Below are 22220 nucleotides of genomic sequence, written 5' to 3' on the forward strand. Positions count from 1 at the left end.
TAAAAGCAAACCGGATCAAAACATTCATATCTTTACAATAACAAGAGTTTTTCGATCCAAGCTGGTTCTCATCATCTCTAAATTAGCTGGAGAATGAAAAACGTCTTGGTAATCCACGGCGTCCGGTGAGAGAGAAGGAATAGAAGAAGTAGAACAAAAGCAAGCCGGATCAAAACATTCATATCTTTAAAATAGCAAGAGTTTTTCGATCCAAGCTAATTCTCATCTTCTCTAAATTCAGCATACCTCACATCCAATCACTTTTTTGAGTCATTTTGCGCCATGCCATTATTAACTACTAACAGGGAACATACGCCCGGGGGTGGACAGAACAAAAAAATAACCTAGGATGTGCCCATTAACCCGTAACATAGAGGTTCATAACAAGCTCGGATATAGGGAACTGGATCTGACTTACTGACTGACTGACTGACTGGTAGTGTTTGAACCGATCTAAAGGGATTGGCCAAACAAGGGAGAGTGCTTATGATATGGGAAATAGGGAACTGAATCTGACTGAGTGACTGATACTACTGGATCTGATCTTAAAGGAATGGTCAAGCAAGGGAGAGCGCTTATGATATGGGAAATAGGGAACTGAATCTGACTGAGCGACTGATAATACTGGATCTGATCTTAAAGGAATGGCCAAGCAAGGGAGAGCGCTTATGATATGGGAAATAGGGAACGGAATCTGACTGAGCGACTGATAATACTGGAACTGATTTTAAAGGAATGACCAAGGAAGGAAGAGAGCGCTTATAATATGGACTAGACACTTGTAGTAGAGTTCATTAAGTCCGTGTGAAATTTTGGAACCTCTATCAACGCGTGTCATCTTTTTTTTCAGGAGCAGTATTGTTCGGGGCATTTTTCTTCCTCATTTTGTCATTAGCTTTTTGACTGTCTCCTTTCCTCGCGGCAGAAAAACAACATTACCGGCGGGGACTGGGAGGGAGGAGGAAGAGGAGGCGGAGGAGGGAGGGAGGGGTGGTGGTGAGGAGCAGGGGGTTTAGCTAAGGTCGGAGGGGAAGGAGAGACAAGGCAAGGAAGTATATTGTTCGTGTATTGTTCATTCTTAAGGTCACGCAGCCACACACGCACAGAATGCAGAGACGAACTTCGGTGCCACAAGAACTAATAGGAGCTGCAGGAGAGAGCAAAGGGTAAAAAACGGAACCAAGGAGAGAAATGAAGAAAAGACAACGAGGGAGTGAATTCTATAGCTTTAATATCACAAGCATACACAGACACACTCGCACAGAATGGAGAGACGAACTTCGGTCCCACAAGAACTAATAGGGGCTGCAGGAGAGGAAAGGGTAAAAAAAGGAAGGAAGGAAGGAGAGAAATAAAGAAGAGACAACGAGGGAGTGAATTCTGTAGCTTTAATATCACAAGCATACACATAGACACACACTTTGAGCCAAATAACTAATACGAGCTGCAGTAGGAAGGAGAATAAGGGACATGAAAGGAAGGAGAAAACAGAAGAGAAAACGACCCACCACCTTTAGCTCTATTACATCCATATACGCAGACAGACTCGCCCAGAATAGACAGACGAACCTAGAGCAACATGAACCAATAGCGGCTGCGGTAGGAGGGAGGAAAGGGTCAAGGGAATGAAGAAAAGAAGGGAAAAAAGTTGGAAAGTTTAGTTTAGCCGGCGCAACATCTGTGGTCATATGCCGGAGAGAGACAGGAGGGGGAAGGAATTATAGGAAAAGGGAACAGACCCAAGGAGACGGGACACAACCCCCGATTAATACCTGGTACCCATTCACTGCTGGGTGGACAAGGGCGTACGGTATCGGAAAGAATAGAAGGGAAGAAGAGGGAAAGAGTCAGGGAGTGAATTAGTGTTTAACTGTAACATCACACACACGGAAACACAGAGAACAGACAGATGGCTTATCCCAACAATAACAGCAGAAGGAAGGAAAAAAACAGAGGAAAGGGAAGGAAAGGAGGGAGAGGAAAAACCGAGAATGAAGAACCGAGGACGCAGAACAGGCAGAAAAACTTACTCCCACAAAAACTGTAAAGAAAAGAGAAAAAAAACAGAGGGAAAGGAAGGAAAGGAGGGAGAGGAAGAACCGAGGATGAAGAACCGAGGACACAGAACAGGCAGAAAAACTTACTCCCACAAAAACTGTAAAAGAAAAGAAAAAAAGGAAAGGAAGGAAAGGAGGGAGAGGAAGACCCGAGAATGAAGAACCGAGGACACAGAACAGGCAGAAAAACTTACTCCCACAAAAACTGTAAAAGAAAAGAAAAAAAAGGAAAGGAAGGAAAGGGGGGAAGGAAGAGCGGAGGATGAGAAAGACAGACAGACACAAGAGAACAGAATTGACGAAACTGATGCAACGAATAAAAATAACAGTAAAAAGAAATAAACTAGAGAGGGAAGAGAAGGAATAGAGAGGATGAAAGGCGAATTAAGACAAGGAAGTGTACGTATTGTTCTGTGTTTTAAAGCCTCACACACACACACACACACACACACACACACACACACACACACACACACACACACACACACACACACACACACACACACACACACACACACACACACACACACACACACACACACACATGGAGCAAAACATACTAAGAGAGACAAATCAACATGCAATCACCCCCACCACCACCACCACCACCACCTCCACCTCCACCCCCACCACCACCACCACCACCTCCACCCCCACCAATAATATCACCACAACACTCACCACCATCTCCACCACAAATATCACAACAACCACCACCATCACCATCGCCTCCTCCACCACCACCACTACCACCACCACTTATACCACCACCACCACCACTAACACCACCACCACTACCACTAATACCTCACCTCGTCTCACCTCATCCGTTACCTTCATCCATTGTCTTCACACACACACACACACACACACACACACACACACACACACACACACACACACACACACACACACACACACACACACACACACACACAAGAGGATGAAAGCAGTTCCGGTGTGTGTGTGTGTGTGTGTGTGTGTGTTTCTCATGTATAAAACTGTCTTAATCTTTCTGTTTAGCTGTCGCTGTCTCTTCCTCTCTCTCTCTCTCTCTCTCTCTCTCTCTCTCTCTCTCTCTCTCTCTCTCTCTCTCTCTCTCTCTCTCTCTCTCTCTCTCTCTCTCTCTCTCTCCGTTTTTTCCTCACCATCCGTTCTGTCACTTCCTATTTTCCTCCATTTTCCTGCCCTCGCTTCTTTCTTCCTTCCTTTCATCCGCTGACAACCTCCACTTCAGCTGATCAGTAACTTTTTTCCTTACGCCTTATTTTCACGTATTTCTTTTCTCTCTCTTCCTTCCTTCCTTTCCGGGAGTTATTCCTCCTTCGCGTCGACCTCCCTCCTTCATCTTTTCCCCGTCCCTGTGTCTGTTTCTTTTTATATGTGACATCCTCTGATAGGTATATAAAGCAGCCTGTTGGTTTTCTTGTGCCTGTCTGACTAAGCAAGAATTTGGCTATCCAGTCGTTGCTTGCATGTGGGACTTTGGTTTGTGTATCTGACCCAGCATGAACCTATTTTTCCATTCGTTTCTTGTGTGTATGACTCGTGTTTGTCTCCAGCATTGCCTAGTTAGTTGTGCTGATATGCAGTACAGATGTTCTGAGTTTAGTTGTGTTAGGTATAGTTTTGTATGTCACAATTATCATAGTTTTCAAATTAGCCAGTCGTTTTAAGGTTAGTAGGGTAGAGTATTGCATATCATGGTTCTAATTTTTCTCTAATAGTCAGGTGCTTGAGGTTAGTTGTATTAGGTAAAGTTTCCTATGCCATAGCTGTACAGTTGGCCGCATTGATAGGTTGTCCAGGTCTCTTAATTAAGGAGGTGCGTTGTGTTAGGTAGAGTTTTGTATGTCATAGTTCTGGTTTTCGGGTATATCTCAGGAGCTTACGCATACGGTTTGGTTAGGTTAGATTAGGTCAAGGTTTCCAGGTGATCTGAAGTGAAAGTATTGGCTGATGTTTACGAGTGAAAGGACTTAACTTTTATTTTTCAAGGTATGGCTTTGGGGAGTCAATTAATTAACCTTTCTTGCCGTGAATAGTAGGTGAACGTTTTGGTGTGTGTGTGTGTGTGTGTGTGTGTGTGTGTGTGTGTGTGTGTGTGTTAGTTTCTTATTTTTCTATATAGCTTTAACTTCATATCTTCACACTATTTTGCAAGCGTGGTTAATTATGCTATCTATCTCTATCTATTTATCCATCAATCTATCTGTGTGTGATGCATCGTGGGTGTCTGTGTTGTCTGTCTGTGTGTCTGTCCTCCCCCTCCCCCCCTCTTCACCTGTTCAAGGCCAGTGCTTTAATAAGACAAAAGTGTCGCTGGTCAAAAATGTTTGGTCAAGTGAGCGAGTCTTGGCTCAGGGCGTCACCAGACCATGTCCCACCGCTCCCCCCCCCCCCCTCCTTGACCACCACTACCACCACCAGCACCACCACCTCCACCTCCACCACTACCACCCCTCCCCCACCGCCACCTCCACCACTATTCCTCCACCCACCACCGCCACCATCGCCCCTTGACCACCACTACCACCACCAGCACCCCCGCCGCCACCTCCACCACTACCGCCCCTCCCCCACCGCCGCCACTACCACTGTTCCACCACCCACCACCGCCACCACAATGACCACTAGTGTTTCCTCATTTCTTACTGACCTCTTGCAGACTCTTTATGGGGCTTATTCTGCAGTCCAACACACTATTCTTAAGCACTTAAACATAACATTATCAAGGAAGTTATGTTAATCTACAAAGTATCTAAAGCCGAAAAGATCCCTTGCATTGTGCCTTCAAATTCGTTTTATCAACTTTTCTCCTCTTACTGTGTGTCTTCTGTCCCTTAAAGCCTGCCGTCATGTTTTCTATATTACTCTACGTATGTAACTACTTTGATGCCAGCAGCTTTTTTGAACTTATTGATTGTATGACTCCACCCGTCGCTGAATACGACTTTTTATTTTAACTCATTAATCTTCAGTCCAACTTTCTAATGCAAGAGCTAAGCAGTATCTTCACTCTTTCATATCTTTCACTGGTAAACTCTGCAGCAACCTTCCTTTCTCTTACGGAAAAGAAGAGAAAAAACAAGACCCATGACGAATTAAAACTGATCATTCTTTCTGCATTTCTCTTACATCAACAGAACAATGCGGGGTTTTCCTACTATTTCTTACGCGTATTACTTGTCTGACTTTCTCTTTCTTAATTTTTACGTTTTTTTTTTATCGTGTCTTTTTTTTATCGTGAAAAAAAATGTTACCTGTATTCTTCGTATAGGAGTTGAGCGTCAGGAGATTACCTTTGTGTTTTGTCTAGTCTTGCCCTTCTCTGCCTCATTTACCGCAGACGAAAACGCAACACATCGATACGTTTTTGCATTCATAGTTCCGGAGGAGAGAGATGAAAGATTTTTTTGTTATCGTATTTTGTTTTTCCTCTCTCTGCCTCATTTACCGTAGAAAAAAAGAGAGAAAACGAGGGGTGACGGGCTCTACCTCCACCACCACCACTACTGCCGCCGCCGCCCCTGGTGGTGGAGGAGGCGGGGTAATTGAGGCCTTTTGTCGCCGGCCGAGGGGAGGCGTTAACAAAGGGTCGCCTTAGCCCAGCACGCCGAGTCATCTGCATTTTCAATATACTTTGAAACCTCGAATTTAACGCAACACACACGCCGTAGTATCACTGGCCGGGACTATTTTATTTATACATTTATTTTTGTGCTTACTCGTCCACTTATGTGTTTATTTATTTAGTTGTTAGTTAATTACTTATTGATATATTGCTTTCTTTATTTGCGCCTTTCCTTCTTTCTTTCTGTTTTTATTTCCTCTCTTCTCTACTTATTTTTGTATTGGTTAGTGTATGTATGGATATATATGAATTTGTATGTACGGGGAGGCATCATTTTAAGATCAGCGTTCTGATTCCACTGAAATAAATATGGTCAATAAAACACAGACAGACGGATAGAAATACATACAGGAAGAAAGACAGATTGACAGACTGACAAACAGAGACAGAGGGTAAGAATGGGGATTGAGGTGGATGAGAGAGAGAGAGAGAGAGAGAGAGAGAGAGAGAGAGATGGCAATGATTGTGGTAATGACAGTACTGATAATAATGATGGATATAATGGGGATGATGTTGATGTTGGTTATGGTGGTGGTGGTAGTGGTAGTATTGATGACAGTGGTGGTAGTGACTTGTAGTGTTGATAATGAGAATAAAACACACACTTACAGATGAAAGATATTTATTTCCCAAACCTTTTCGATGAACTCCGCCACCATCTTACTATCTTACCGCTGAAGATGGTGGCAGTGTCTGAAGAAACTGTCTGGCATATACACATCTTTCGTTAGGAAGTGTTGGTTTTATCCTCATCAATAAGATCGCGTTAGTGTGAAAATCCTAGTCTACAGTGGTGGTAATCTCAGTGATGGTGGTAACGGTAGGGGCAGTGTTAGAGGTGGTGTTGATGCTGGTGTTGATAGTAGTAGTGGTGGTGGTGGTGGTGGTGGTAGTATTGGTTTTATCCTCATCAATAAGATCGCGTTAGTGTTAGTGGTGGTAATCTCAGTGATGGTGGTGACGGTAGGGGCAGTGTTAGAGGTGGTGTTGATGCTGGTGTTGATAGTAGTAGTGGTGGTAGTAGTAGTATTGGTTGTGTTGATGCTGGTGTTGATAGTGTTGATAGGAGTAGCGGTGGTAGTAGTAGTAGTATTGGTTTTATCCTCATCAATAAGATCGCGTTAGTGTTAGTGGTGGTAATCTCAGTGATGGTGGTGACGGTAAGGGGCAGTGTTAAGGGTGGTGTTGATGCTGGTGTTGATAGTGTTGATAGGAGTAGTGGTGGTAGTAGTAGTAGTAGTATTGGTTTTATCCTCATCAATAAGATCGCGTTAGTGTTATTGGTGATAATCTCAGTGATGGTGGTGACGGTAGGGGCAGTGTTAAGGGTGGTGTTGATGTTGATAGTGTTGATAGTAGTGATAGTGGTGGTGGTGACGGTAGGGGCAGTGTTAGAGGTGGTGTTGATGTTGGTGTTGATAGCAGTGGTGGTTGTGGTGGTGGTGTCAGCGGTATGGGGGGACATGGTTGAGGAGGCAGGCAAGGCAGGCAGGGAGGCAGCAAGGCAAGAGTGGTGGTGGTGGTGGTGGGACGCGGGTGGCTCTTTACAAGGTTCACTGACGCTCACTGACTGTTCTTTCCCCCCCCCCCCCCACCCCCTCTCTCTCTCTCTCTCTCTCTCTCTCTCTCTCTCTCTCTCTCTCTCTCTCTCCTTTTTTTTCTTTCTTTCTTTTTACATTTTACATATTGCAATTAAATACAAATATGGTCTCTCTCTCTCTCTCTCTCTCTCTCTCTCTCTCTCTCTCTCTCTCTCTCTCTCTCTCTCTCTCTCTCTCTCTCGTCCAACTACGTTCTTCGGCAACTAGAGCAATAACTACGTAAATACATACATTAGATATAGCTAGTATTTTTTTTTCAGTAAAGGAGGTAACTTAAGGACATATAAAAAGGAAGAACCAAAAAAAAAGTAAAAAAAGAAGAAGAAGCAACAAAAAAGTCCGCGATGTCTTTCTTTTCCTTTCAGTGCCACAATCTGTCCCATACACTTCATTGTCTATGCTTTCTTACCGTCTCTTCTTCCGTCCAATTTCGCGACTCCACTTGCAAGTAACACACCATTTCCTCCTCCACAGTTTGCTCCCTTATCATCTCACTTCCCTCCACCCTTACGTCTCCACCAATAACACATCACCTCCTCCTCCTCCTCCTCCTCCTCTTCCTCCTCCTCCTCCTCCTCCACGCTTTGCTCTTTCACCTTCTCTTCTTTCGTCAATCCTTATCTCCTCCCGAAACTGACCTCTCTTTCGGCCACCTCTTTTGATTCTTTTTTTAGGAGCAGCGAGTAGCGGGCTTTTTTTTATATTATTGTTTCCTTTTTGTGTGTGTCCTTGAGCTGTCTCCTTTGTTGTAAAAAAAAAACCACATATATGATTCCACCACTAAGTCACACACCATCTCTTCTTCTTCCACTTTCTTTCTTCCCTCACCATCGCTTCTTCCTTTCATATGCAGTTTGAACCACTTACTACACTCTCTCATTATCGCTTCTTCCCTCCATCTTCGCGTCCGCAGCAGCAAGTAACAAATCATCTTCTACCTCTACAGTTTGACCTCGAGGGCTTCGGTGAGATCCCTTGGCCGGACTTCCGCAACGCCCTCGTCCACCCGGAGTTTGTGGCGGCCGTGGATCTGCACAAGAGGGAGCAGCTCGCCGCCAAGGCCCTCACACCCACCACCACCGCCATCACCTTCCAGGACTTCGTCAATGTGGTGAGTACACGTAGAGCAGAAGGTAGATTATAGAGGGGTTGAGGGCACGGGTTTAGAGTATGTAGAGCTATGGGTCGTATTTTAAAATATTTCGTCGCCCAAGTTCACATATTTGACATGGATTTCGTAGGAGCTGTAGGCCTTTCCAGGGGTAGTTTTATGACCCTGGTGGTAGTTTGACCCTTCTTCTGCGCCTTGAACCTTAAAAAAAGCTCATGAAAACCCGATTGATCCCCTCTTTGACCTTTAGAAATAGATGATGTGAGAAGCGATGGTGTCTTAAAATACAGCCCTATGTTTCAAGTTATGTTCTACCTGTCTATTTTACTATGCACAACACCACCGCTCACCATATCCAGGAGTTCATGAATGGGGTGAGTACACGTAGAGCAGAAGGTAGATTATAGAGGGGTCGAGGGCACAGGTTTAGAGTATGTAGAGCTATATTTCAAGTTGTGTTCTACCCGTCTATTTTATTATGCACAACACCACCGCTCACCATATCAAGTTCATCAATGGGGTGAGTACACGTAAGACAGAAGGTAGATTATAGAGGGGTTGAGGGCACAGGTTTAGAGTATGTAGAGCTATATTTCAAGTTGTGTTCTACCCGTCTATTTTACAATGCACAACACCACCGCTCACCATATTCAGGAGTTCATCAGTGGGGTGAGAACACGTAGAGCAGAAGGTAGATTATAGAGGGGTTGAGGGCACAGGTTTTGAGTATGTAGGGCTACATTTCAAGTTATGTTCTACCTGCCTCTTTTATTATGCACAACACCACCGCCCACCATATTCAGGAGTTCATCAATGTGGTGAGTACACGTAAGACAGAAGGTAGATTATAGAGGGGTTGAGGGCACAGGTTTTGAGTATGTATGGCTATATTTCAAGTTATGTTCTACCTGTCTATTTTATTATGCACAACACCACCGCCCACCATATCCAGGAGTTCATCAATGGGGTGAGTACACATAAGACAGAAGGTAGAGTGTACAGGGTTAGAGATGACAGGTTTTGAGTATGTAGGGTTATATTTCAAGTTATGTTATGCCAGACTTTTTTTTATTCTCTCATGCAAAACCTCATCGCCAGCATCTTTTAGGACCTTGTCAATGTGGTAAGTACACTTTGACAGAAGGTAGATTATTGCGGGTTGGAGGGTACGGGCTTATTGTATGCAGGATTAGGTTTCAAGTTAAGCTATACCATGCTGGATTATTCTCCTGTGCACAACCTCACCGCCAGCATCTCTCCGTAATGCGTTAATGTGGTGAGTACGCGTATACAGAAGGTAGTTTATAGAGGGTACAGGTTTATAGTATGCAGGGTTCGATTTCAAGTTATGCATTGCCTGACTATTCTCTAACTCCCCCCCCCCCCCACACACACACACCACCAACCATTTCCAGGATTTTAGTGTGGTGGTTAAGGTTATACAAGCTGTACAGTGCCAGAATTTTCAAGTTATCATTATTATTATATATTTTTTTAATTTCTGGGATGAGCGAGAGAGGGATCGAGTTTGTCTCTTATCGTGAATCCTTTTACCTACACATTAGCATCGAAAACACAGCGTTATTAGTGTTATTCTTTCTTCTTTATTTAGACGAAAGAAAAGCATTAAGCATTTTTCTTTCAGCAGATTAGAGAAAGCATTAGGCAAGCGAGCGAGTTTGTCTCTCTTAGTGGAACCGTTTACCTGCCCTCAAACATTACGAACAAGTTATTACTGTTTTTATTTCTGCAGGCAAGACAGAATTTACTTTTCATTAGTTTTTATTTTCCTTCAGATAAGAGAAAACACAGGTCAGGGAGCGAGTTCGTCTCTCAGTGCGCCTTTTTACTTACACGCAAACATAAGAATCAAGTCATTATTGTCATTAGTGTTTCTGCAGACGAGATAAACGTAGCTATTATTTATTTTGATTAGATGGAAAGAAAGCACAGGAAAGGAGAGCGAGTTTATTTCTTTTACTGTTCTCTTTTACCTCCACATTAGCATCGGAGACAAGAAGTTCTCATTATCATTCCTTCCGCAAACGAGAGGAAACAATTTACTTATTATTTTTTCTGCATATAAGAAAAAAAAATGGGAATGGGGAGTGAACTTATTTCTCAGTGTATTCTTACCTTCACATAAGCAATGCAAATACAACTACAAGACACGGCTTCAGCTTAATTTTATTCAGAACACCAAACGATGATTTTATTAAATATAGGGTGATTTTTTTTCAGTAATCGAGTAGTTAAAAATCATCTTAGTTACTCAACCTCTACATCTGTACTTTTATTTTCTACTCTATTTTGGTAAACAACAATGGATGACTCTTTGAAACTTACCCGAGTAGAGTAAATAAAGGCGAAATTCTAGTGGATGAGTAACTAAGAGAAAAATTTTAAACTCGTTAGCGAAAAAAAAAATCATCGTAACCTTAATAAATTATGATAATGGTTTCAAGAGTAAAAATGAATTAGCGCTATGGTGTTGTTAGTGTTTGTGGTGCCCGGTGTGGCGTCTAGTCTCGTACCCTTGCATGTTAGAGAAACCGATGGGGAAAATATGGGAGCGTGCTTGTCTCTCTTAGTGTGCCCTTTCGTTGTACCATTTTCTTCGGGCGGGAGGACACGATATTTTTGCCCAGACTCTAACGAAGATACGTCTGCGAGAGAAATAATTCTTGTCATCGTGTAAGTCCTTATCAGTTTGTGTCTAGAGATTGATTCATCTTATTCTTCATCTTGGTAAAGATTCGTATTAGGTCCGTGCCAGTATCTCATAATCTACTTTATGAAACATCAGTATCTCTTCATATATCTTTTCTACAAACCTTCAACAGTCATGGAAACGCTTTGAAAATCCAATTCAAGGACTTTTTTTTTACTCTTGAAAATAGGGGATAATGTTTACGGAAGCGCGTCGCCTCCTCTGGCGGCGGCCGCGACGACGCTGCACCCGCCGCAGCCGTAAAATAGCTCGCAGAGGGTTTAGGGTCGGGGAGCATATTTAAACTACTCCAACCGAACTTTACGACCTACTAACGGGGGGGCTGCGCCCCCCTCGACCCCCCCTTCTAACCAGGGGGGCTACGCCCCCCCTGGACCCCCCTCCACATGTATATGACTTATTTCAGCAAGGAGGTATTTCTCGCAACACCGGCTGCACCGCCGCCAGAGGAGGCGACACGCTTTCGTAAACATTATCCCCTATTTTCAAGAGTAATAAAAAAAGTCCTTGAATTTGATTTTCAAAGCGTTTCCATGAGTGTTGAAGGTTTGTAGAAAAGATATATGAAGAGATACTGATGTTTCATAAGGTAGGTAATGAGATACTGGCACGGACCTAAAACGAATCTTAACTTTCATCTTTTTCAACATTCCGGTCATTTTTTTAATCCCCGCTTGATTCCATCCATTTCCGTTCGTCATCCTCCTTATTATCCTTCCAGAACTTTTCAGTGTACTTTTCTCATCCGATTAACAACAACAACAACAACAAAAACAAAAACAAAAACAAAAACTAGAAAGCCAAGGATGAGAGATGTATCAATAGGATCTGTAATTCAAGCTCAACCTTACTGAGAAACATCACTTAATTTATTTATTTATTTATTTTATTTATTTTATTTTTTACGCCTATAGCGCTGGTAGGCTTGCTTGAGGGGCCTGGATGGTGTTCGGCCCCAGCCCGTCATGGCGCAGGCAAGTGTTTATAGTGGCGCCATCTTCTATACAAGCTGAATAAAACTAACGACATCTAAACCGTTTCTCGCCTTCGTTGAATCCCACATACTTCGCCATTTGCCAAACCTTTCTTATCCTATTTGCGCTATACTTATACGAACATAAAGGGGGAAAGAAAAGAAGAGGAGATGGAAGGAAAGAGGAAGAAAGACGAAGACAAGAAGGAATTATGAGGCAGGAGAGAAGATAAGTTGTTGTTCATAGATATAGCCAATAACCCGTATCCTATTTTCCGACACCTAAGAATAGACAAGGAAAAAAAAAATTGAGGAGATGGAGATTAATGAGGAAAAAAGACGAAGTGTGGGAGTTATGAAAAGGGAAAAAGATAAAATTAATATAAGCTGGATATAGCCATTAACCTCTATCCTATTTGGGACATATGAACAAACAAGGAAAAACAAGAAAACGGAAAGGAGACGAACGTGAATGAGGAAATAAAAAAACGACGCGACGAGGGAATTATGAGAAAGGAAAGAGGATGGTTACTATTTGTGGAATGTAGCCACTTAAGCGGAAAGGAGACGAACAGGAATGAGGAAAAAAAACCGCGACAAAACGAGGGAACTACGAGAAAGGAAAGGGGATCGTTATTATATGTTGGATGTAGCCACTTCAGCGTAGGAGTGGTTCATAGACAGCAAAGACAGGATATGACGGACGGAGAGACGACTGCTGGAACTGACATCAGGGGGAAGCCCGAGGAAGGGAGAGCTTGTATTACGAATATATCAAAGAGGAGAGCTATTGAGAGGCACTGACACGGTAACCAGAGACTAAATTATTTCGCGTTTAGGACTTTTAAATATAGGGAAGAGAAGGTGAGGAGAGAGAGGAGGAGAAGGAAGAGGAGGAGGAGGAGGAGCAGGAGGAGGATAGGAGGACAATGAATGACGCTTTGAGGATGACATGAACGGCCATGAATAAATGAATACATCAAGAGAGAGAGAGAGAGAGAGAGAGAGACACTGACTTTGCAGACCTGACAACAAAAGTAATGGGAACTTTTGTCACCATTCTCTCTCTCTCTCTCTCTCTCTCTCTCTCTCTCTCTCTCTCTCTCTCTCTCTCTCTCACTTGGGATTAAACTAGAGTTGTGTTAGGGACTAGAGAAAACAAAAGGGAGAGAGAAAAAAATAGGGAGAGGTGAGAGAATGAGGAAAGGAGAAAAGGGAGAGAGAGGAGGGAGTGATGGCGAGAGGATGAAGGGAGATTGAGGGAAGGGAGAGAGGAGAGAGTGAGGGGAATGGTGCTTATAGGAAAGAGGAGGGAGGGGAAGGAAGAGAGGGGAAGGAGTAAGGGAGATGGAGGTAAAAAGGAAGTAAGGGAGAAGAGAGAGAGAGAGAGAGAGAGTTAATCCTGACCAGAGAGCCAGCTTTGTCGGGACACGTGTCTTCTCTCGCTCTCTCTCTCTCTCTCTCTCTCTCTCTCTCTCTTTTCTTCTTCTTCTTCTTCTTCTTCTTCTTCTTTTTCTTTTTGTTCTTCTTGTTCTTGTTCTTCTTCTTTATTCGTTTAGTTGTGTTGCTTGAGAGAGAGAGAGAGAAAGATTTTCTGCGCGCGCGTGTGTGTGTGTGTGTGTGTGTGTGTGTGTGTGTGTGTGTGTCATACTGGTCTCTACGGATTTGTTGTGTTGTGTTGCCTTCCTCTTCCTCCTCCTCCTCCTCCTTTTCCTCCTCCTCCTCCTCCTCTTCTTAATCTTAGGGACTCTATATTACCGAGGCTCTGTTCAGTATCCTATCTTTCCTTCACAGACACTCATGAACTACCTCGTTATGAGTGTCTTCCGCTAACACTCTCCACCCACACCTCATTAGCAGCTCGTCTAGTCTGTGTGTTGTCCCAAAAGTCCGCCGGTCCTACAGACTAACACAGCCTCAAATCGAAATGCACAGTATATTACGTTATGGTCAAGTGATTCATAGTTTCCTTGAATTCATTGCTTTCCTACTTAGCACCCAACAATAAAGAAATATCCTGTGTAGTGTTCTCTCCTTCCTTTCTTTACTCATCAAACCAAGCTAAAGATTGGTCGTATTAGGAGACATTTCGCCGGCCAAGAACACATATTTGACAAGGCTTTCGTAGGAGTTGTGGGCATTTCCAGGGGTAGTTTTATGACCCTGGTGGTAGTGTGATTCTTCTTGTGTACCATGAACCTGAAGAAATACTCATTAGAATCCGACTGACCCCCTGTTTGACCTTTAGAAATAGGTGATGCGAGAAGCTCCCGTGTATCTAACCCCACCTAATATCGCTGTCCATGAATTTATCTAATCTATTTTTGAATGTGACAATTGTATTGGCACTCACCACATGACTGCTAAGCCTATTCCACTCATCCACCACCCTGTTAGTAAACCAATTTTTGCCTATGTCCCTGTTGAATCTGAATTTATCCAGTTTAAACCCATTACTTCGTGTCCTACCCGGTTCTCCTACCAACAAAACCTTATGAATGTCTCCCTTATTAAAGCCCTTCATCCATTTATAAACCTCGATCATGTCTCCACGCACCCTTCGCCTTTCTAGAGAATGCAAGTTTAACTGTTTGAGTCTTTCCTCGTATGGCAAGTTTCTCAACCCCTGAATCATCTTAGTCATCCTCCTCTGCACCGATTCTAACATTTTGATATCCATTCTATAGTAAGTTGACCAGAACTGAACCGCATAGTCAAGATGAGGTCTAACTAATGCTAAATATAGTTTGAGGAAGACTTCGGGGCTTCTGTTGCTTACGCTCCTTGAAATAAATCCCAGTACCCTATTAGCTCGATTTCTAGCTTGAATGCATTGTGCCCTTGGACGGAGATCGGAGCTCACTAAGACCCCTAAATCCCTCTCGCACCCAGACCTACTTATGAGAGTGTCATTTAAGCAATAGTTATGTGAGGGGTTGTTCCTACCTACACTCAGAATACTGCACTTCCCTACATTGATCTCCATCTGCCATTTATCCGCCCAGTCATACAATCTGTTGAGTTCACCTTGGAGAATACTAGCGTCCCGATCCGACTCAATTACTCTACCGATCTTGGTATCATCTGCAAATTTACTAACATAATACATATAGTATCTTTGAATTCATTGCTTTCCTACTTAGGACCCGACAGTAAAGAGATATCCTGTGTAGTGTCCTCGCTTTCCTTTCTTTCCTACTAAGCGCCCATTACTAGAGGGTTTTCCCGTAACCTTTCCTTGAGTTCCTTACCTTCCTACTCAGCATGCCGCACTAAAGAGGTTACCCGTATAGCTTCCTCAAAGTAGTTACCTTCATACTCAGCTCTAAAGAGATATTCCTTTCCTCCTTTCTTCATTTTTGTTTTGTTTTATTACTTATTTCCTTTCCTCCTTCATTCTTTCCTTCTTTCCATCTATCCCTCCCTCCACTTCCTTCCCTTTTTCCTATCTTTCTCTTTTCTCCGTCCTTCGTTCCTCCCTTCCTTCCCTCAATCCCTCCTTCCTTCCCTCCTTCCCCCTTTCTATCCTTTCTCCCTTCGACTCCTCCACCCCTCCTTTCCTTCCCTCCTTTCCTTCCTTCCTTTCCTTCTTTCCTTGGCATAGGTGTGAAGGCACAGCTCCCCATAATGCTTCAAGGAGTCGGGTATTTACACAGTGGCAATGTTCCCTGTGGAGTGCTGAGGGGAAAGAGGCCACAGGGGAAGAGAGGGGAAGAGGGGAGGAGAGGAAGAGAGGCGAAGAGGGAAGAGGAAGAGGAAGAGAGGGGAGAAAGAGGGGTAAGAGAGAGAGAGAGAGAGAGAGAGAGAGAGAGAGAGAGAGAGAGAGAGAGAGAGAGAGAGTGAAGGAAGCATTATCAAGAGGAAAGGAAAGAAGGAAGTAGAAAAGGGAAGGGGAGACGGAGGAGAGGAAGAGGAGACGAAGAGGAGAGGTAACCATTAAGGAGGGAGAGAGAATAGACCCGTGGACATAGGGTAAAAACATGTGTTCTTCCTCCTCCTCTTCCTCCTCCTCCTCTTCTTCTTCTTCTTCTTCTTCTTCTTCTTCTTCTTCTTCTTCTTTTTTTTCTTCTGCTGCTTCTGCTTTTTCTTCTTCTTCTTCCTCTTCTTCTGCTTCTTCTTCTTCTTCTTCTTCTTCTTCTTCTTCTTCTTTATCTTCTTTTACTTTTTTTTTTTTTTTCTGCTTAAATTTCTCCTTCTCTTCCTGGTACTCCTTCACTTTTTCCTTTTCCTTTGTCACCTCCTCCTCCTCTTCCTCCCCCTCCTGCTCCTCCTCCTTTTCCTCCTTTTCACTGTTTCTACTCCATTAAAGCATTCCAGTTCAACACATGTCACTCAAAGATACAATTTTCAATATTTTCTCTTTTTATATAGTCTACTTTTCCTCCCTCCTTTACCCCCCCTCCCCCCCCACGCCACACCCCCAGGAACAGCCTCGGGGGGATATCAGGGGGAAAATAACTGGATGACGAAAAGAGGAAAGAAGTTGTTTTTGAATTCGATGTTTGGATTTTCTTCAATTTTTTTTTCTTTCGCTCATCTCGCAGACGGACTGGTTTCCAAAATTCTTCTTAATTAACCGTAACTGTTATTTTTGAGTGTTTTTATGTGTGTGTGTGGAGGGGGAGGAATTGTGTGTGTGTGTGTGTGTGTGTGTGTGTGTGTGTGTGTGTGTGTGTGTGTGTGTGTGTGTGTGTTGAGACAGGACTAAATCGTTTTTTGTTATATGGTAAAAAAAAAGGAAAACAAAACAAAACACACATATCCTAATTTCTTTATTGTATCCTCACCTTAACCCCTTCACTATTTCTTTCCAACCCTATTCCCCCCTATTTTCCCGTTTATTTATTCCAAATTTGATTAATGTGGAATGTAACTTCAGATGAGACTCTCTTGTTGACACCGGTAATTTATTCTTTATTCTTCCCCTTACTCTACTGCCGCTGTCTTCTTTATTTTACGAACTTTTGTCTGCTCGTCGAGGGCCAGTATGATTGGGTCTATGATTTTATTTTATTTTCTCGCGATGCCCTTTCATGGATCTCAGCAGTAAGAAAAGTAATGACAATAATATAATTACTACTACTACTACTACTACTACTAATCACTAGCTTACCTTTTTCCTCCCTCACTCCACCCCTCCTGTCCCACCCTCTCTCTCCTCAGCCGACTCCACTCAAGCCATCCAGCGTAACCCCCACTCCCCCACCCCACTCGCTGCCTCGTCCACTTTATCCCCCCTCACCCACCGCCGCCCTTTCTTACGAGGTCACACCGGGTCATCTTACAGGAAATAGGTCACGTGTCGCTCCCGTCCATGTGTGACCGTCCAGCCAGCGGGGGTCAGGTCAGGTCAAGGCGACGGCTGGCCGGAAACAGGTCATTACTCACACAAAACATTCTATTTCTTACTGACCCCCCCAAAAATGACCTTAATTAAAGTGACAAGTCTACTCCTAAAAAGGGGACAAAGGTTTACTGAAATATATGCCTTTAGATTTTTTTTTATTTCTTTCCCCAAAAAAGATTAATAAAAGATACGCAGAAAGATATATTTTGTTCATTCCTTTCATTCCTTTTCTCATTTTCTTTCCTTCCTTCCTTTGTTCGTTCCATTTCATTCCTTAAAAATGCTTAGAAAGACTCATTTCCAGGAATTTTGTTTGCCAAGCCTAACACAGCAGAGGAAGAGTTTATATTCCGTTTTTTACTTATCAATAAATATAATTAGACCTAAGAAAAGTGTTTTTACATCCGTTTTATTTTCTCACCAAAAAAACGCGACTTAGAATACTTTTTGACATTCCCATTTAATCTTTCTTCACACAAAAAAAATGCATAAGGAGATTTCTTTACTTTTATCTGCCCCTGAAAGCTCCTAGGGTTGTTTTCTCGACATATGTATTAAGATTCGTTTCGGCCAAAAATATGGAAACAAAAACACGTCTTGCTGAAGAAAAGTAGGGAAAAGAATGATTATGAGAAGAAAGAGTGATAAGGAGGCGATGGAAGTAAGGAGAAGACAGGAAGAGGAGCAAGATGGGTAAGGAGAAAGAACAGAATAGAAAAAAGAAGAAGATAGAAGTGAGTGAAGATGAACCAAAGAGAGTAAAAGAGAGAGAAAGAGAAGGTAGAAACATGAACAGGTAGATAGACAGGAACGGGAAGCAAGAAACAGGGAGAAGAAAGAAGAAATTAAAGGTAGAAACATGAACAGGTAGATAGACAGGAACTGGAAGCAAGAAACAGGGAGAAGAAAGAAGAAATTAAAGGTAGAAACATGAACAGGTAGACAGACAGGAACGGGAAGCAAGAAACAGGAAAAGAAAGAAGAAATTAAAGGTAGAAACATGAACAGGTAGACAGACAGGAACAGGAAGCAAGAAAGAAGGAGAAGAAAGAACAAAAAAAAAGGACACAAAAGAAAGAGGAAGGAACACGTCGAGATAGCTAGATATAGAGAGAAAGCTAGAGAGAGGGGGAGGGGGGGAGGGGGTCAGGTCAGGCAGGGGTCATGTTGCCGGAAAAGGGTGTGCTGCCCCCCCTACCCCCCAACCCCAAGCCCTTGAGCTATCTCCTTTGTTGTAAAAAAAAAAAAAAAAAAAAATGGGAAGACACTCGTACATAATGCTGTCTGTGTCTGTCTGTCTGTCTGTTTGCCTGTCTTTTTCTGTCTGTCTCTCTCTCTCTCTCTCTCTCTCTCTCTCTCTCTCTCTCTCTCTCTCTCTCTCTCTCTCTCTCTCTCTCTCTCTCTCTCTCTCTCTCTCTCTCTCTCTCTCTCTCTCTCTGTGTGTGTGTCATGTTGTGTTCTATTATTTAAGGTCAGGTCAGGTGAAGCGAGGTCAGCTGGGATAAGGTCAGGTAAAAATAGACCAATTGAAGTGCAGGCAGGGAGGTCACGTTGGTCTTCATGGGAACGTGTGAGGGTCTATTTTGAGATGGTGATGCCGATGATGATGATGATGATGGTGGTGATGTTGATGGGCGTGTTAGTAGAAGTATTGGTGCATTTTTTCCTTTATTTCTTTTTCCTTTCTTTCCTTTTTCCTCTCGTACTTTTCCACTTTCCTCCTTTCCTTCACCCTCTTTCCTATTCTTATCTTCTTATTTTCTCTTCCCCCTTTCTTCCCCTTCTTCTTCCTCATCTCTTCCTCATCTTCCATTCTCTTTTCTTTCATCTTTTTCCCTCGTACCTTTTTTCTCTCTCCCTCTCCACCATCCTCTTTCCTAACTCTTAACCTGTTTTTTCTCTCTCCCCTTTCCTCCCCTTCTTCCTCATCTCTTAGCTCTCCTCTTCCCCTTTCCTCCCCTTCTTCTTCCTCATCTCTTATCTCTCCTCTTCCTCCAGTCTCTTTCCTATTCACTAACTACACTTCCTCTTTCTCCCCTCTTTCATCACTCTTCTTTCTGTCCTCTTTCCTTCCCTCTTTCCTCCTTCTTCATTTCCCATTTATTTTCCTTACCCTCTTCTTCCTCCTTCCCACTCCTTGTCTTCCCCTTTTCATTTACTTCTTTTCCCCTCTCATCATCTTTCCTCTTCCTTTTTCTTTCCGTCTTCTTCCCTTTATCACACTCTTGGTCTCCCCTCTTCTTCCCCTCTTCCACTTCTCCCCTTCTCCTTTCTTCTTCCCCTCTTCTACCTCTCTCCTTATCCTAACCCATTTCTTCTTCTCTTCTCTTCCCTTTCTCTACTCTTTTTCTCCCATTTCTTCCCCCTCTTTCCAGTTCCTTTTCCTCATATTCTCTTCCGTTCACCCATTTCTTCATATCCTTTTCCTTCCCTTTCTTTCCTTCTCCTTATCTTCTCTTTCCAATCACATCTTTCTGCCCCTCCTTCCTTCCTTCCTCATTCAATATTCACTTCCGCCATTGCTACCCCTTCCTCCTCCTCCTCCTCCTCCTCCCCCCGTTACATAGGCGTGAGGTGTGTCCGCCAATGCAAGATGAATGTGTAAGTGTGTGTGTGTGTGTGTGTGTGTGTGTGTGTGTGTGTGTGTGTGTGTGTCTGAAAAACTTATTTGGGATCAAGGAAATTGTGTGTGTGTGTGTGTGTGAGAGAGAGAGAGAGAGAGAGAGAGAGAGAGAGAGAGAGAGAGAGAGAGAGAGAGAGAGAGAGAGAGAGAACAATAAAATGAAGAGGAAAATAGATATAAAGCTGAATAGTTGGATAGATAGACAGATAGATAGATAGATAGATGGAGAGATAGATGAAAAAGAATGCTAGAAATGAAAGATATAGGCAAAGAAAAAATGAAAGGGAGAAAAAAGGTCGAGGGATAAAAGTGGAGAGAAAGAAAGAAACAAAAATAATATGAAAAAGGAGGAACACAGGAAGAGATGAAAGGTTGGAATGAAGGAATGAAGGGAACTGATGATGGGGGGAAGGGGAAAGAGGAGGAGGAGGAGGAGGAAAGGAGGAGAAGGAGGAGGAGGAGGAGGAGGAGGTAGTTAAGGAGGGAAGATGCTTGGGTATGCTGGTATTCTTTCTCCGCTTTCTCTCTCTCTCTCTCTCTCTCTCTCTCTCTCTCTCTCTCTCTCTCTCTCTCTCTCTCTCTCTCTCTCTCTCTCTCTCTCTCTCTCTCTCTCTCTCTCTCTCTCTCTCTCTATCTCTCCTCCACCTCCTCCTCCTCCTCCTCCTCCTCCTCCTCCTCCTCTTCCTCCTCCTCCTCCTCCTCATCGGCACCCAGGTGAGGACGCTAAATGATATCACGTTCTGTCGCTTCTTTATCGATAAGTGCGTGTGTGTGTGTGTGTGTGTGTGTGTGTATGCAATAGGAGTCAAGTGCAATAGGAGAAGAGAGAAGAAAATAGAGGAAAAGGGAAAAAAAGAAAAGAAAAGAAATAAAGAAGAGGTGAAAAGAGAAGAGAAGAGAGGAAAAGAGATGAGAAGAGATGAGAGAAGAGAAGAGAAGAGAAGAGAAGAGAAGAGAAGAGAAGAGAAGAGAAGAGAAGAGAAGAGAAGAGAAGAGAAGAGAGAAAAGAGAAGAGAGAAGGGAAGAGGAGAGGAGAGAAATAGAGAGACACCGACAATCCCTCCCTCACTAGTCACTACCTCCATCCCTCCCACCTCTTCCATCTTCACCTTCCCTCCATCCCTCTCCCTCCCTCCCTCTTAAAACCACTCATGTCTCCCTTTATATTTTATTGCGGTAACCTTCTTTTCCTTGTCCTGTATCTATTAGCGTCGCCCTTGGGTAATGGATGCTACCCCTTAGCCCCGTGGCCCTTGTTCTGCATCTGCTACAACCCTTACCGAGCCCCGTCCTGCGGTAGCCCTTTAGCGGGGGATCTTGTTATCTATTTGTAAGCTTCGCAGTGTATACCAATTTGCGTGTGCTGCTCAGAATGGTAGATAAGTTGTGTTTTTTTTGTGGGTATGCGCTCTTGTCTGTGTAGGTTGGGGTAGTGAGTGCATTGCTTGGGGAAACGTTGGGAAATGTGTGAGCTTAGGGACATCTTGGGGTACGTGTGGTAGCTTGGGGAAACGTTGGGGAATGTATGGTAGCTTGTGAAATCGTTGGGGAATGTATGGTAGCTTGTGAAATCGTTGGGGAATGTATGGTATCTTGGGAAATCGTTGGGGAATGTATGGTATCTTGGGAAATCGTTGGGGAATGTATGGTATCTTGGGAAATCGTTGGGGAATGTATGGTATCTTGGGAAATCGTTGGGGAATGTATGGTATCTTGTGAAATCGTTGGGGAATGTGTGGTAACTTGTGAAATCGTTGGGGAATGTATGGTATCTTGGGAAATCGTTGGGGAATGTATGGTATCTTGTGAAATCGTTGGGGAATGTATGGTAGCTTGTGAAATCGTTGGGAAATGTATGGTATCTTGGGAAATCGTTGGGGAATGTATGGTATCTTGGGAAATCGTTGGGGAATGTGTGGTAACTTGAGATTCTTGAATAATGTAGTTCTTGACACCTCCAACATCGAAAGGGGGTTGTGTGTGCGTGTGAACTCTGATTTTCGACATATAAATCCTTCTGTTACCGCCAGAATCCGCCCAAATAGGCTTGAGTTTCATATCGAGAAGCATAAGTAACCGGATCTCAGAAGTTATCCTTAAGTTGTATTTGGCACTGGTTATGCTTCACCGTGATTATGCTGTT

At 43.3% G+C, this 22220-nt stretch overlaps 1 protein-coding gene across 1 annotated transcript in view; it reads left to right on the forward strand.

The window, feature by feature from the left end:
- Positions 1–22220, forward strand: part of LOC127005998 (uncharacterized) — a 111920-nt gene that overhangs the window by 51580 nt on the left and 38120 nt on the right. Inside the window, exon 3 of the mRNA XM_050875480.1 lies at positions 8239–8403. Coding sequence (XP_050731437.1) covers positions 8239–8403 — 165 coding nt within the window. The remainder of the gene's footprint in view (positions 1–8238; positions 8404–22220) is intronic.

This window comes from Eriocheir sinensis, chromosome 31 (assembly GCF_024679095.1).
Source record: "Eriocheir sinensis breed Jianghai 21 chromosome 31, ASM2467909v1, whole genome shotgun sequence".
Classification (NCBI taxonomy): Eukaryota; Metazoa; Arthropoda; class Malacostraca; order Decapoda; family Varunidae; genus Eriocheir; species Eriocheir sinensis.